The following is a 13352-nucleotide window of genomic DNA, read 5'->3' on the forward strand; positions in this document are numbered from 1 at the left end:
TATGGCGCTCATTTCAAAACTAGTATTCGATATTAGTATTTTTCTATGTATTGCCTTATGTAATTATGCAATTGTTTCTCGGATGTGCGTAGTAGACAGTTATGTCAACATGAAAAAAAAATTTAAATCACAATTTTCCTGCATGGTAAACAGAATTTGCGGCTTGATTGGATGCAAATATTGTACTTGCATTGAAACATTTCTCATAATGCAGTGCGTAGTAAAATTTCGCAATGCAAAGGTGAGTCGACACCCAGTACTGTTTGCACACGGCGATTATTATTTTAACACGTGCGATGCGTCGCAAAAATTGCACAATTATTAGAGTCCAAGTTCCTTACATTTTACAATACGCAAGTCTGAACATTACAGAATTTACATTTGAAAACTTTGAATGCACACCAAGGAAGCCACAGTTACACAACCTACGTAAAGATTCATTAGCACTTAATTAAAGAGCAATACAACTTTGCAATATCGCACCTTCAGTAAATTCTACAACCACAAAAATGAATGATGATATTTTTGAAAAGCAATTAATTAGTACCAAACGAATTTCTCTTTTTACTACGTAATTCTTCCTGCAAAATAATTCTATTTAATTACAAATCATTGTGGCTTCATTGAAACTTTTCTTGTGATCGTTGAATTTTTTTAACAATGTTAAAGGTAAGTACCGCATTATCTGTATGAGAGGAGAGAAGAGATTCCAGGAAAGAAATGACCATGTTTTTGTGCCTTTGAATCTAGAAGAAAGGCGGTTGGAATTTTAGGTAATTTTATGAAACAGGTAGTGTCTTTAGAAATCTAAGGAATACTGTGAAAGAAATTTAAGATATTTAAGTTGTTAAGGTTCGTTACTCAACTTAGTGTTTGTTCAATGCACTTTTTTAGCTGCATTCTTTTTAAGGGAAATCGTTGACTGTCTACACAGAGTCTTAGCACTAGCGAAACGAATAATTTTTGTTAAATATTGAGTAGTGTAACTTTGTTATAAATATTCATTGACTTCGTAATCATTTGATATTTGTATTTCTCATGGCTCGATATATAAAATCATGTTACAAAGATTAAGAGTCTTAACTGTCATTGTTACTAACAACTGACCAGTAGCATTAGATACATACTCGAGTATATTATTTAAATTTAAGTAAGTATAGAAATTATATATATACTATATAGCATACGTAACACGTTATGCATACTCCACTTTTGCATTTAAAAACTAAACGCAATTTTAAGTATACGGTTTAAATGTTTATAAAAATTATTACCTGTCATTCGCACAATTAAACTAACTGGTAATGTTCATTAGCATACATAGGATAACACGTAGCTATTGGTATTAGTCAATCTACGAGTAAAATCTAAGGTCCAGGGGATTCTTTTACACTGAACGTCATAGCAAGATGGCCCCTTGAAAATTTGTTCATGAGAAGACTATAATATATATATACGTATAATATATTACGATATATACGAATTTCGAGTAAAGGCACAAAATACGACTGTACCAAATTCGTTTACTAACTCTCCAATGTGAAACAATAAAGATCAATCCAACAGATCATGTAAACGATCGATCAACTTAACGAGCGGAAACGATTGTCAGTCAACAACTCGTATAAAAATGCATAAAGGCACCGATGACTTATTAACCGGAGCCGAAACTGTTAAATCTGCTTCAGTCAATAAAATCAAAGTTGAAAATTATGCTGAGAATGACTTAAAGTGTTTGTCGACATCGTGTGAACCGGATGCGACGGCGCTGGAGAATAAAGACTATGGTGAGAGTGGGACTTAGCTCTGGAGAGTTCACTGTAGCGGTCCTGTTCCGGTGGTGCTACCAAAAGAACAGGTCTCAAGGATAAAGATTTCCTTGATCCAGCAACGCTCTGAGCTTCGTTAACATAACCAGGATTTACTTCGCCTGAAAAAAAAAAATAAAGATAAACACATAAAACATTAAACAATATTATCTCCAAATTCAGGCTGTTGATATCGGATCATACCGTGATATAAATAAACCTAAATAGAGCATTACCTTTGTACAAGGACCCATTGTTGAAAGGCTCTGCTTGAAGTCTCACGTGTCTTGAGGCCAAGATGAAAGCAAGGACTGCCAAGGTCGCAGCATCCAGGGAAGCAATAGCAGCCAATGGTATGGCCCACCTTACGGCACAGGCACCAGGATTGTATCTGTTGTTAAGAAAATGTAAAAATTTATTACGAACACTGTTCAAAGGACAAATAAGTAGGGCGATAGAGAAACTATATCTACTTTTAATAGCAATATCGAACACTTTTCCCATTGAAGAGACAAAACCAAAAAATTCTTTAAAGAAACTGCCAAAGAAAAATTTCGTTACCTGGATGCCGAAGCGCCGCAGACTCCACGGATCAATGGCGAATCCCATCCAAGTGGATAAATACAGACTCCACCCGCCATAGATATAGCTACAACAACAATGACAATTAAAATTAACAAATTAAATTTATAATATAAGAAATGCATGACTAATTCCTAAGATTACTTATTCTCTTACACTAAGTGCAACTATAGGTATACAGCAATGGAAAAACTGCTTAACCATCCATAAAAATGTACCATCAAGGTCCGTTTAAAAAAAAACGCTAATTGACCAAAGCATCTACTAGTCTGACTCAAGATCTGTAGTATCTCCACACTTCCTTATTCTCACATATTTTATCTAGCTCAGTAAAATCCTTAAAAAAAATCTCATAAAACTTTCAACCTAAATTTAATAAATTCCTTCTATCCCAGAGCTCACGGTTTTTTTTGGTATTTCAGAAAGTTATGATATATCTCCCAGCAGTAAGAAACATGTAAAAATGCATAACACTCGCAGGCATTTAGATAGGCGGGATACCAGTTTGTCCTGTGGAGGCAAGGCGAGGTCGGTAGTGAAAGGAACTCAGGATATTATTTCTCAAAGAGTGGCCTGTCTTTTACAGCACCAGCATGCAGGTAGACATTAAGATAAAGCATATATAAAAACGGAGGACGATTTCTATATAATATGTCGAAATTTCCGGAAATGTTGCCAACGGTTGATAATCACCTGACGACTCTCATATTTCCGGGACATAATACAGGTAAAGGCTTCTTTGAGAAAGCGTTAGCAGCGAGGATTAAATCGGCATTTAAATATCACGTAAGTTCATTCAACGATCGCGAAGATCAAAAAGACAGAGGTCTATTCGAGAGAGATGGTCTGGATGAGAGAAAGGTTGAAATCGAAGTCTCCTCACTGCTTCCGATCGGGGATGAAGCGTAACGCCTCATCCTGTAGCAAAACGTTTTAGCTTCGCATTGAGACTTAGATTCCGATCTTCACGATTCAACCGCTAACTTTCACTGTCTGCGTAGAAACGACATGCTAGACTGAATTCAGCAAAGTCATGAAGATTGGCGATTCGATACTTTTCCCTTGATTGCCGATCGAATCAAAACACCTAAATTAAACAAATAAAGGTCTGACCGGTGGTAAATATTATCAATAGAAAATGAAATTTTTATATATGAATCTTAATTACATTATTTTTGAGCAACGTACCGAAGGCATATCAAAAAAGAGCAGAAAAGTGCGATATTTGTTCAGTCGTTGCCACTGTCACGTGACAACCGTGGAAAGTTCGCCAATTTTCAAGCAAAGTTGCAATGTAATTTGCACTCGGGTTACACAGAGAATAATTAGTCTTGGCTCAAGCCATCCACGACAGTGCGCCATAACACGGTCAACGGTACCCTACACAGTTAGTACGTAGAGGTACAGTGCCACAGAAATTTTTCTTGTAATTTTCTACAGTTGATTAATAAACGGTAAAATATCTAACAGACATAAAAAACATCTTGGTAGTTAATAGTGATAGAGTACAAGATACAGTTATACTGGAAGTATTAAGAAGAAAAAAACCAATACCAAGATTACAAAGATTCTTAGAAAATTCTATACCGATGCTTCAATCATTTATTCAGCAGAAATCAAAAGGATGGATAATATTTTTAAATAAAGCATCTCAAGATTGTCGGAGTCAATAATAAAGGCGTCGGCCAACGGTACCTTGCAGGGTATTATACATTATAACGGTCTATTCCACATATCGTTCCTACGGCGTATATAGAATCCTGTAAATACCCAACGATACTATCTTAAAGGTAGGTACACACGACGCGACAGCCGTAAGTACTCATCTTCCAGTTGCGAACTCGTTTCCGAGTCATTGCTAAGGAATTGGCTGTCCGCGAATAACCTGGTGGGTCAAGTAGGATAAGTATACAGGTTGTTTCACGAAATATCATTTGAATGACTTAATATGTCTTGCAAAGTTCAATTATACTTTTAAAAGTTTCAGACTAGCGGCATTTAATTATAATTGGAATTGAGTAATTTTAAGTAACAATGTTCGAGGATCGACGCATCCTAATTATATTTATTTAACAAGTATAGCATTAATCGATTCAGTGCACCCTGTGCATAAAGTTGTTATATGCGGTTCCGTGTATGAAATGATACTTCAGAAATAATCGTCTCGGTCTTTGACTTGAAAACCACGGCTGTACGTGATTCGTAATGGTCTATGTCTCACTTGATTCATTGTTGCGGAATGAGTCTAGTGGAAAAAGCGTATCGGTTGACTAAACAATGTGAGTGCGTATGACATGGGATTCTTGAAAAATAATGGCCGCTGTTACGTTGAAGATCGTCGTGGTTATAATTAACAAGTGTTAACGAAATACGGAGAGAGAATAGTCTAAAGTTTCTGCTGTAGAAACCTGACCTCATGTTTGTCACTGGATAAGCGATGGTGCTGAGTGAAAGAAAAAAAAACGCTTAATGAAAGACGAGAGTCATTTGTGCCATTGTCAGATTTACTGACACGATATTAACGACAATGGGAGCATGCTAAATGGAAAGGTTGCATCATTTCCTGTACATCAACGCAATTTGCAATTATGTTGTGACGATAAAGCGTTACGGAATTGCAGGACTGTAATGGACTGTGACGTTACTCGGGTACGATATACTTTCTAAAACCATGTTTTACGCTCTTTACCTCAGCACGAGTGCACCAATGCATCTTGGGTTCTTGTGTGAATATTTATATACACTTTCTTTGTTTTTCCTACATTTATAGACCCAGCCGTCTCTTTGTTCTTGATTTAAAATGATATTACAGTGATAGATAGTGAAATGGGAAATTATTTAAATTCTTACCGGATATTAGATGCATCCAACCGCATATGTAAAATACTGTTGTGCTCTGACAGAAAAAGAATAACAGCATCGCACAAATGGCCAGTAAAGCTATAATGACTGCCACACCTACTAGAATGGTACTTATTCTGAAAGGAATACTGGCAATAGTAGATAGATCGTCTAGACGACCTATGCATTCCTCTCCGAGTTCACCTGGAAAAGATATGTTTCGATAAAAGCATAATTCCTAATGAATAAAGATATCGTAATATATCTTTACAATATCTTTTTTTTTAATCAATCTGCTTTAATACTTTACCATTTCCACCGTAACTGCATCGCGTCCAAAGTCCAAACCTTCCAGGATTTTCATGCTCCAAATCTCCTAACCATTCCGGAGTCACGAAGGCTACTACGCCGATTATGGCGTAACATATGGTGAAAATTCCCCATAGGACCCCAATAGCTTTTGAATTACGTATGTAATTAGTCGCATACATGTGGGACGACTCGACGTACTCAATTTTTGACCCCATCTTGCTTGAGTTCAAAGAGCTAAGAAACAGAAGGACGTTTTCACGCTGTTATAGCAGTTCTTATTCAAGGATTATGGCGAAATTTTATTGTCTGATAAAAATCCCTCGATTTCTCATCAGACAATGAAGTAATATGAAATTAGCTTTTAATCAAAAAGCTGTGTTTCGTATAAGGAACTATATATTTTTTTATCTCGGGCCTCTCCAAAGCAGAAGTAAAAGGAATGTTGAAACTATAATTTTACACTTTCCCGAAATCATAACATTCATATATTGCGTCGATGTGGCGATTGCGAAGTTAACGCGTTTCGTTTCATTATAAATAGCGATGCCTTCAAAAACCTGATGCAATGCAGAGTTAATTACATATCCTTAATTATTATACGAAACATCCGGTATACCTTATTTATCTGAAGATATGCTCACCTTAGGATCCTTTTGTACTTAATCAACGAGTCTCCCTTGGCATTTCCCAACTCCTTACAAATCACGAAATCTTCACAGGTATGATATATTCCCAAGTAATTTCACTCAGCTAAATATATCATAACATTTATTTGAGCACTGACATATGGCATGCACAAGAACACTGTAAAGAGATCAAACGATCTTCATAGCACAAGAAAATATCATCGCCTCCCAACCAAATTCATCATCACTGAAAAATTCACCACAAACTTTCTAGCACGTTATAAAATTCTGTATTTCAAAATTCCCGTGAATAATCAAACAACGAAAACTCCCAGTACAATGCAACAGTTCGTTCCGTTTTCCTGATGCCAGTATGACGGAGGTAATCAAAAATATCAAGACACTTTCAATAATCAAGCGGAAACTTTGTTTATTCCAGAGAAATATAACTGTATTAATTATTTTAATTAAAATCCACTGGTATAACTGCGAACGTTGCGCGTCACGTCGGTTCTTGCTGGTCCTCGCGATGCACTGAAACTGCAGCCTAATGCACCAAGCTCATTATTCTGTACAATCTCTGGCAAAACTGCACGCGTTGTTTTCCTAACAGAATATGCACTTTAAGGAGGGCACTTAAAGCACGGCGATATCAAGATGGCTGCCCGGGTGAGGTAAGGTTGCCAGGTGAGACAGTCTACTGAATGGGGCCTTGTGGGCCTCAAAGTAACTTGCCAGGGAAAGGCATGGCAGTCGGAGTAGGGATGCTATGTTTATTATAATACACGTCGTTGGACTCCGGCTTAGACGGCGACACAAGTTAACACAGTCTGTAACGACTATACCAGTATGATACTATACATACATAACAACACTGCTGGGAATGCATAGATGGTCAAAATATTCCAAAGTGATGCTACTTCTTATTTTAGGCTTCTATCAGTTTTCTGATTTCTCTTTATGAATGTATTAGTTTTGTAACCGATTGTGGATGAGAAACAATCATCAAATTATTTGCGCACATAGTTTTCTCTTTCTACAAATAGTGCTTTTTTTCAGTGTTTTTTTCACATTGTTTTAAAAAGTTGTTCACTTTTCTTACGATATATCGTTATATTTTTTCTGTAATTTAATACATTTTTTTAATTGAATTAACGTCATGTTAAATGTAGACAAACTAATTACTATCTGTGCAAAGACACGGGAGAAAGGATGTTCTTATTGTGTATGGAGATAATTATAAATTAGGATGAATGTTCCTGATATAAACTCTCGCACGTATTCCACGTGAGGATTGACATATATCCATACGAATGTGCTCAGCGATCTAGAAATTTGAGAAATGTGCGTGTGCTGCATTTTTTGCGATACTCCAACGCGAAATCTGTTGTTGAGCTGAAAGTAGGGGAATGATTGATATTTTCCTTACGTTTATCTGGACTTTTTGAACTTTCTTTTTGCGCCCGAGTTTATTCTGCGATTACAAATCGGAAATTAAATCAGTGACCTTTAGAATTTACAAATAATGTTTATGGAAAATAAGGAAATGTGACAAGATTTTGTTTAAAAAATATTATTGGTATAGAAATGTTCTTTCCTGATAATTTGAAGCGATAAATTATATTTTCCTAATATAATTTACATATATAACTGTAATTTTTTATTTTCACCCCTAGTTAGTAGTTTATTACGTTGGCCAGCATTTGCTGGTTAATTAGATCCCTACATTTTTACCTTCAGTTCCGGCGATCTCAGAAATGGCGAACCGCACGGTAAAAGACGCTAAATCCATTCGCGGGACAAATCCACAGTATTTAGTGGAAAAAATCATAAGATCTCGTATATACGATTCGAAATATTGGAAAGAAGAATGTTTTGCATTAACAGCAGAACTCCTCGTCGACAAAGCCATGGAATTGAGGTTTGCATAGTTATACTTGGACATTGTTCCAAAACATTTATTTTCTATTAATTTTTATGATCAGTTCTAGAAACACAATAGCTTGAAAATAATATTAATAAAGTAAAGAATTTGGCTGTTTGTGTATTAATCATTTTTCCTTGCACTGTGTAATTCAAATTCAGTGATTAATTAAAGATTTTGCATGCTGAAAATAACCTATAGTAGACAATGTCAAAATTAGATATATATTTCCGTATTTATGTACAGATTCATTGGAGGCGTATTTGGAGGTAATGTAAAACCAACACCATTTCTTTGTCTTATACTAAAGATGTTACAAATTCAACCTGAAAAAGACATCATAGTGGAATTCATAAAGAATGAGGAATTTAAGTACGTCAGAGCACTTGGGGCATTGTACATGAGGCTAACAGGAACGTCTTTGGATTGTTACAAATACCTGGAACCATTGTTTAATGATAATAGAAAACTAAGAAGGCAAAATAAACAAGGTCAATTTGAATTGGTTCACATGGATGAGTTCATCGATGAACTTCTAAGAGAAGAAAGATCATGTGACGTGATATTACCAAGGATACAAAAGCGTCATGTTTTAGAAGAAAATAATGAATTAGGTAATTATTTGTACAATGAAAGATAACTATTATGAAATCCCTTTTGAAATTAAATGTAATAATACAAATACTCAAATGTACTTCTTATACTTTTAGAAGCTAAAGTCTCAGCATTGGAGGATGATATGGATGAGGGAATGGAGTCTTCAGAAGATGAAGAAATCCCACCAATTAAAGAGGATATACGTAAACGACCTGATGATTATGAAAGGGAAAGGGAACGTCACAGAGACCGTGAAAAGAGACATTCTCGCTCCGAAAAGAAATCCGACAGAGAAAAACAAAGATCTAGAAGCCGAGATCGTGACAGAGACAGGCGAGATAGGAAACGTAGTAAATCACCAAAAATACATTCGTCCTCCCACAAAGACAAAGACAGGGATAAGGATCGACATCGTAGAGATGACCGCGATAGAGATCGAGACAGAGATCGTGATCGAAGACGAGACCGTGACAGAGCGCGGTATTGAACCCTGTATTCAATTTTATGGGCCCTGAAAATGATATTCCAGAATTTTTCCGTTTAATGTAAATTGTGTAAAAAAAATAAAATTGTATGAGAATTACTTGACGCATCTACAAATTTTAGGTGACAGTATTGCGATGATGCAAATGATTATTACATACAAATATTAAAATCATATTTATTAATATAAATGCTACTTAGTAGCATACCCGTACACTGTGAATGAGTATGAACATGGATTCCGGATAATGCATTGACTATCATTATCTTCTAGAATCAGTGCGTTAACCCAAGAAGGATACGTTATAACAATTTTAGCATTATAAATACTAGCATTATATTGAAAATCTGTTTCACATTTACTTATTTTACGATAGCAAGGAAGTTTTTTATTTAAATTTTTCAGACACGTATACATAACATTTTTACATTTCAAAGTACAGATTTTCAACATAATAGCGGTACTTTTAAGCTGCTCATAATAAAATACTTTGAAAATATCATAGCCTATCTAGAAATACAATTGTTTTTCATTGCATCCATGACGTTTTGTAATATTTATATCTTTATACGTTCCATTTTAATTTATGTATGACAATAATAAATCGGGCTCGAATTCTTGAAGCAAAGTTGATACTTCTTTCTGCGCCTTTGACTTCAGCGGTATACACAATTGTGGAATGTATAAGGGCAACTTCAACGAAAAGCGCAGATGAAAGTACACGATTCGCTTGGCTAAAAATCTGAGCTCCTTTAATAATTAAAAATAGTGAGCAAAGTATGATGTACATGCGTACATAAAATATTCTAGTGACAATTCCATAGAAAAAATTTCCTTCCATAAAAATGATCTATTTGTTGATGATACTTCGAAAATACGGTATTAATAGTTTTGCCTTCTAAATACAGATTCTGAGTTATTCAATTTAACACTTGGGTATTACCTATTTGTATGATGCTGTTGCCAGTTATAGAGGACTGACCTCTGTTATAGTATAATTCTAGCATTTCTAAGTCTCCCTAACATCTGATTAATTCTTTTACATGTTGTACACAACGTATACATTTGTTCAATTGCCTTTATCAACGTTGCATACATTAATACGGTTTCGAGAGCGCGAACAAGGCTGATCGTATTATTGGACGAGTATTTTCTTTTATATTCATATAAACGTTAGAATGTCGGTGAATTCAAAATAAATAATCTTTCTTCCTCTTTCTTTATCCACTTCAACAATTTGCTTACAGAATTTATAGCATCTGGTTTTGTCACCAGAGGCTCAAACGTTACATATAGTTCGAATCCGGAGGTCACCTGAAATTAAAGTTACACATCGACATTATATACATATATGCTAATAGTATTAGAATTTTCATGATGAATGAAATTCTACTGAATTTGGAATAGAATTCAACTATTAGCTTACCCATGCTAACATAGTTTCCTTATCTAACTGTTGGAATATTAATTTCAACGGTCGACTAGGTGCATGCAGTCTATGATGTAGACACTGGTATAATCCAAGTAATCTAAAATTAAAAAGTCATTGATTCTAAAACTTTTAAAAACTATGCGTATTCTTTTACTGTAGTGTTTCAATTACCTCTCAACTTCTTCATCAGTGGTGTAGGGTGATTGGAAGCCAGGGCTCCAAAATTGCGCTGTACTCCTACACTTGTACAAAACGTGCCTCATTTCAGGCAAGCCAATTTCACCGGTAGTTACAGACGTTTTGTTCATAGACTCGTTTATGGCTTCTAAACAATTTGTTCTGCGCAACTTTTCCACTATTTTCTGCAGACAAGTAATTTCTTTACTCAGATGCAAGTGCTTGTAGATCCAACGTATGCGATAGCTTTAATAATATTTTGAAGACTGTGCATACAGAGTCCTATTTTGAGACTTACTTGTTTAGCGTCAGAGAGTGTAAAAAATACATCTCTATCAACAGTGAGCAACAATAAACAGGCCTGGCAATCTTCCGCCAGATATGACACATGACCATGCATAAAACCATTAGAATCAAACTTTGGTAAACATATTGGTGTCCAGCTTTCAGCACTCTTAAATGATTCCGAACTATCGACCAAATTTTGAATTAAGTGCAAATCTGCCGGATGTATAAAATATTTCTTCATTCTGACTAAAGTTACCAATTGATTGTTAGCTAGAAGTATCGCAAACACAAGATTCTGAAAACGTTCAACATATTTTTTCATGTCCAAAAGTCGTTGCATTTGAAGCTTGTTTTAGGAGAATACAGTTATCTGTATGAATACATTTTTGAACACGATTTACCTTAATTTTACCACAAGTTTGAACAATTGTTTGTGTAATGGAATCCCTCATTGAAGGCAAGAGAGGCAAACACTTAACAGCACCTAGAAAGAATGCTGGCTCTCGATCCATAAAGTTCAACAAGTGATCTATCAGTCTTTCACTGCCAGTTAACAACCTTCGCAAGTCAAAGTTTCTTCTCTGATCGTAAACTCTTGTTAACTGTGACTGCGTTAAAACGGAGAGGATTTGGTTATATACATATCTGTAAATATTTATGGAAATAAGTTACAATACTGAAAAAGTGTTGTAGCTAGAATATGTTGGAGAAAGTGAAAAGGTGTACATACGTCAACTGTAATACAAGTTGTGGTACGCTTTCCAATGTTTTGGATACAGACACTAAAATTAGTGGTCCTTTTACAACAAAAACGAAATTTGTATCGCCTGCGTGCACAGATCTTATCATGTCATTGCCGTCCTGGACAAATGATACTAACGCCTGCATAACTCCCATAACAGTAACTAGTTTATCTTCCGAACTATGTCTAGAATATATAGGTTTCCCAGCTTGACTTAAAACAAAAACATGTTTCTTCTGTGCTAACCATGCTTTGCTTCTCAGTGGATCAACATCCAAGCTAGTCTGACCAAACTGATAAGAAATATCCTCCTAGAAAACCAGAGCAAGAGAATCACATTATTAAGAAATTATCTTAGACACTAATTTTGGACTGCTGTGTCTCAATATAGTATGCTACAAACATAACAGGTTGTTTACAGACAAACAAATAATGTGTGTAATATTTAGCTATACTAATATATTTTTTGTTAAACCAAACAACAAGTTTATCAATGTATATAGATCTTGAAACTGCAAGTTCAAAATAAAGTAGATATTAAAATAACACGTATAATAAAATTAAACCAAGTAGTTTAAAAGTGTGTTATAATAATGATTCATCGATGACTTTGCGACCCTTGGCACATTGTGTCACAGTAACTAATGAGTGTCAAAATCCTCAAGTAATTTTTTTAAAAAGTGAAAACTCATTCCAAGTATAAAGACAGAGGTTATGCAACGTACCAACTCAGGATCATCGGGTGATGCAACCTTCTTAAGATCCACAGGACTCGTTGGCGTAGGTGTTACAGGAATGTCTTGAACTTCCTCTTGTATTTCTGAAATCGTACTTGTCGTGCTCTCCTTCATATGCTTGTCATCTATACTGCTACTCATTTCCTGTTCATATTCCTCAAAGCTGTCAGTGGTAACCAGCATAGTCTCAGCCGATGCTCCAGGTTCAATTCCTGGTTCGGCAATGCCATCACCGACACTGACAGTTTCTTTAGTGGCCATTGCTGAACACGAAAACACTTTCGTCTTACCACTATTTATGAATTTTCTCTTCCGATTGACATTCCATAACATGCCAAAACGGCTTAGCCGCCATCGTTCACTTTTTGACACCTTATCACTCTAGCTAATAAGTGTCCCTAACGTAAGTTTCTATTGGCAAAATTTATGTGGTGTTCATAAATATGGTCCAATCATGCTCTATCGTTGGTTTTGAAAACTGCGGTGACCAACAATGCACGAAGTGAAATTATTTGGAACCAGGATACCCTTTTAGCCGTAACATTTAGCCAAACTGATTAGAACTACCGAGTACTTCATACAAAATTGAATTTTAAAATTAATAAATAATTTAATATAACAGGATGATGTATTTATTACAGAAGCCAGAAACTTGACAGAAATAGTACGATCTATCAGCTAATCTCTGAAACTTTTCCAATGCAACACAACACGAGCCTCTGAAGTATAATATCGATGTATATAAGAAGTCTGGTTTTTGTCCATACTAAGGCTCTGAAGCCCCATATTTCCTTCGACAGAT

At 35.4% G+C, this 13352-nt stretch overlaps 3 protein-coding genes across 4 annotated transcripts; 1 reads left to right on the forward strand and 2 right to left on the reverse strand.

Annotated features, from left to right (window-relative positions):
* Positions 1–1009: 1009 nt before the first annotated feature.
* Positions 1010–6964, reverse strand: LOC107265871 (LHFPL tetraspan subfamily member 3 protein). The gene is made up of 6 exons (XM_015735749.2): positions 6185–6964; positions 5542–5777; positions 5241–5435; positions 2370–2457; positions 2045–2199; positions 1010–1930 (listed from the first exon to the last, which is right to left on the reverse strand). Exons 2-6 carry the CDS (start codon positions 5756–5758, stop codon positions 1698–1700), a joined length of 888 nt encoding a protein of 295 aa, XP_015591235.1. The 5' UTR covers positions 5759–5777; positions 6185–6964; the 3' UTR covers positions 1010–1697.
* Positions 6965–7883: 919 nt separating this feature from the next.
* On the forward strand, positions 7884–9273 carry LOC107265892 (pre-mRNA-splicing factor 38). 2 transcript variants are annotated; one of them, XM_015735784.2, is made up of 3 exons: positions 7884–8090; positions 8340–8707; positions 8804–9273. In XM_015735784.2, exons 1-3 carry the CDS (start codon positions 7927–7929, stop codon positions 9175–9177), a joined length of 906 nt encoding a protein of 301 aa, XP_015591270.1. In that variant the 5' UTR covers positions 7884–7926; the 3' UTR covers positions 9178–9273. The 2 variants fall into 2 exon arrangements, with proteins under 2 accessions (XP_015591270.1, XP_024938926.1); XM_025083158.1 differs by having other exon boundaries at positions 7896–8090; positions 8404–8707.
* A 62-nt stretch (positions 9274–9335) lies between these two features.
* LOC107265891 (protein SAND) lies at positions 9336–13270 on the reverse strand. Its single transcript, XM_015735783.2, has 7 exons — positions 12539–13270; positions 11802–12124; positions 11473–11716; positions 11082–11366; positions 10778–10968; positions 10601–10703; positions 9336–10488 (listed from the first exon to the last, which is right to left on the reverse strand). Exons 1-7 carry the CDS (start codon positions 12881–12883, stop codon positions 10348–10350), a joined length of 1632 nt encoding a protein of 543 aa, XP_015591269.1. The 5' UTR covers positions 12884–13270; the 3' UTR covers positions 9336–10347.
* Between the last annotated feature and the right edge of the window lie 82 nt (positions 13271–13352).

The sequence above is a fragment of the Cephus cinctus genome, unplaced genomic scaffold, assembly GCF_000341935.2.
Source record: "Cephus cinctus unplaced genomic scaffold, Ccin1 Ccin1_scaffold0240, whole genome shotgun sequence".
Classification (NCBI taxonomy): domain Eukaryota; kingdom Metazoa; phylum Arthropoda; class Insecta; order Hymenoptera; family Cephidae; genus Cephus; species Cephus cinctus.

Coding starts and splice junctions, on each gene's coding strand:
- LOC107265871 (XM_015735749.2), bottom strand. CDS start 5,758: ATGGGGTCAAAAATTGAGTACGTCGAGTCGTCCCACATGTATGCGACT. Junction 5,436..5,541: donor ATGCAGTTACGGTGGAAATG/GTAAAGTATTAA, acceptor TATCTTTTCCAG/GTGAACTCGGAGAGGAATGC. Junction 2,458..5,240: donor TTGGATGCATCTAATATCCG/GTAAGAATTTAA, acceptor TTGTTGTTGTAG/CTATATCTATGGCGGGTGGA.
- LOC107265892 (XM_015735784.2), top strand. CDS start 7,927: ATGGCGAACCGCACGGTAAAAGACGCTAAATCCATTCGCGGGACAAAT. Junction 8,091..8,339: donor GACAAAGCCATGGAATTGAG/GTTTGCATAGTT, acceptor ATTTATGTACAG/ATTCATTGGAGGCGTATTTG. Junction 8,708..8,803: donor AGAAGAAAATAATGAATTAG/GTAATTATTTGT, acceptor TTATACTTTTAG/AAGCTAAAGTCTCAGCATTG.
- LOC107265891 (XM_015735783.2), bottom strand. CDS start 12,883: ATGTTATGGAATGTCAATCGGAAGAGAAAATTCATAAATAGTGGTAAG. Junction 12,125..12,538: donor CACCCGATGATCCTGAGTTG/GTACGTTGCATA, acceptor CTGGTTTTCTAG/GAGGATATTTCTTATCAGTT. Junction 11,717..11,801: donor CAACTTGTATTACAGTTGAC/GTATGTACACCT, acceptor AAATATTTACAG/ATATGTATATAACCAAATCC.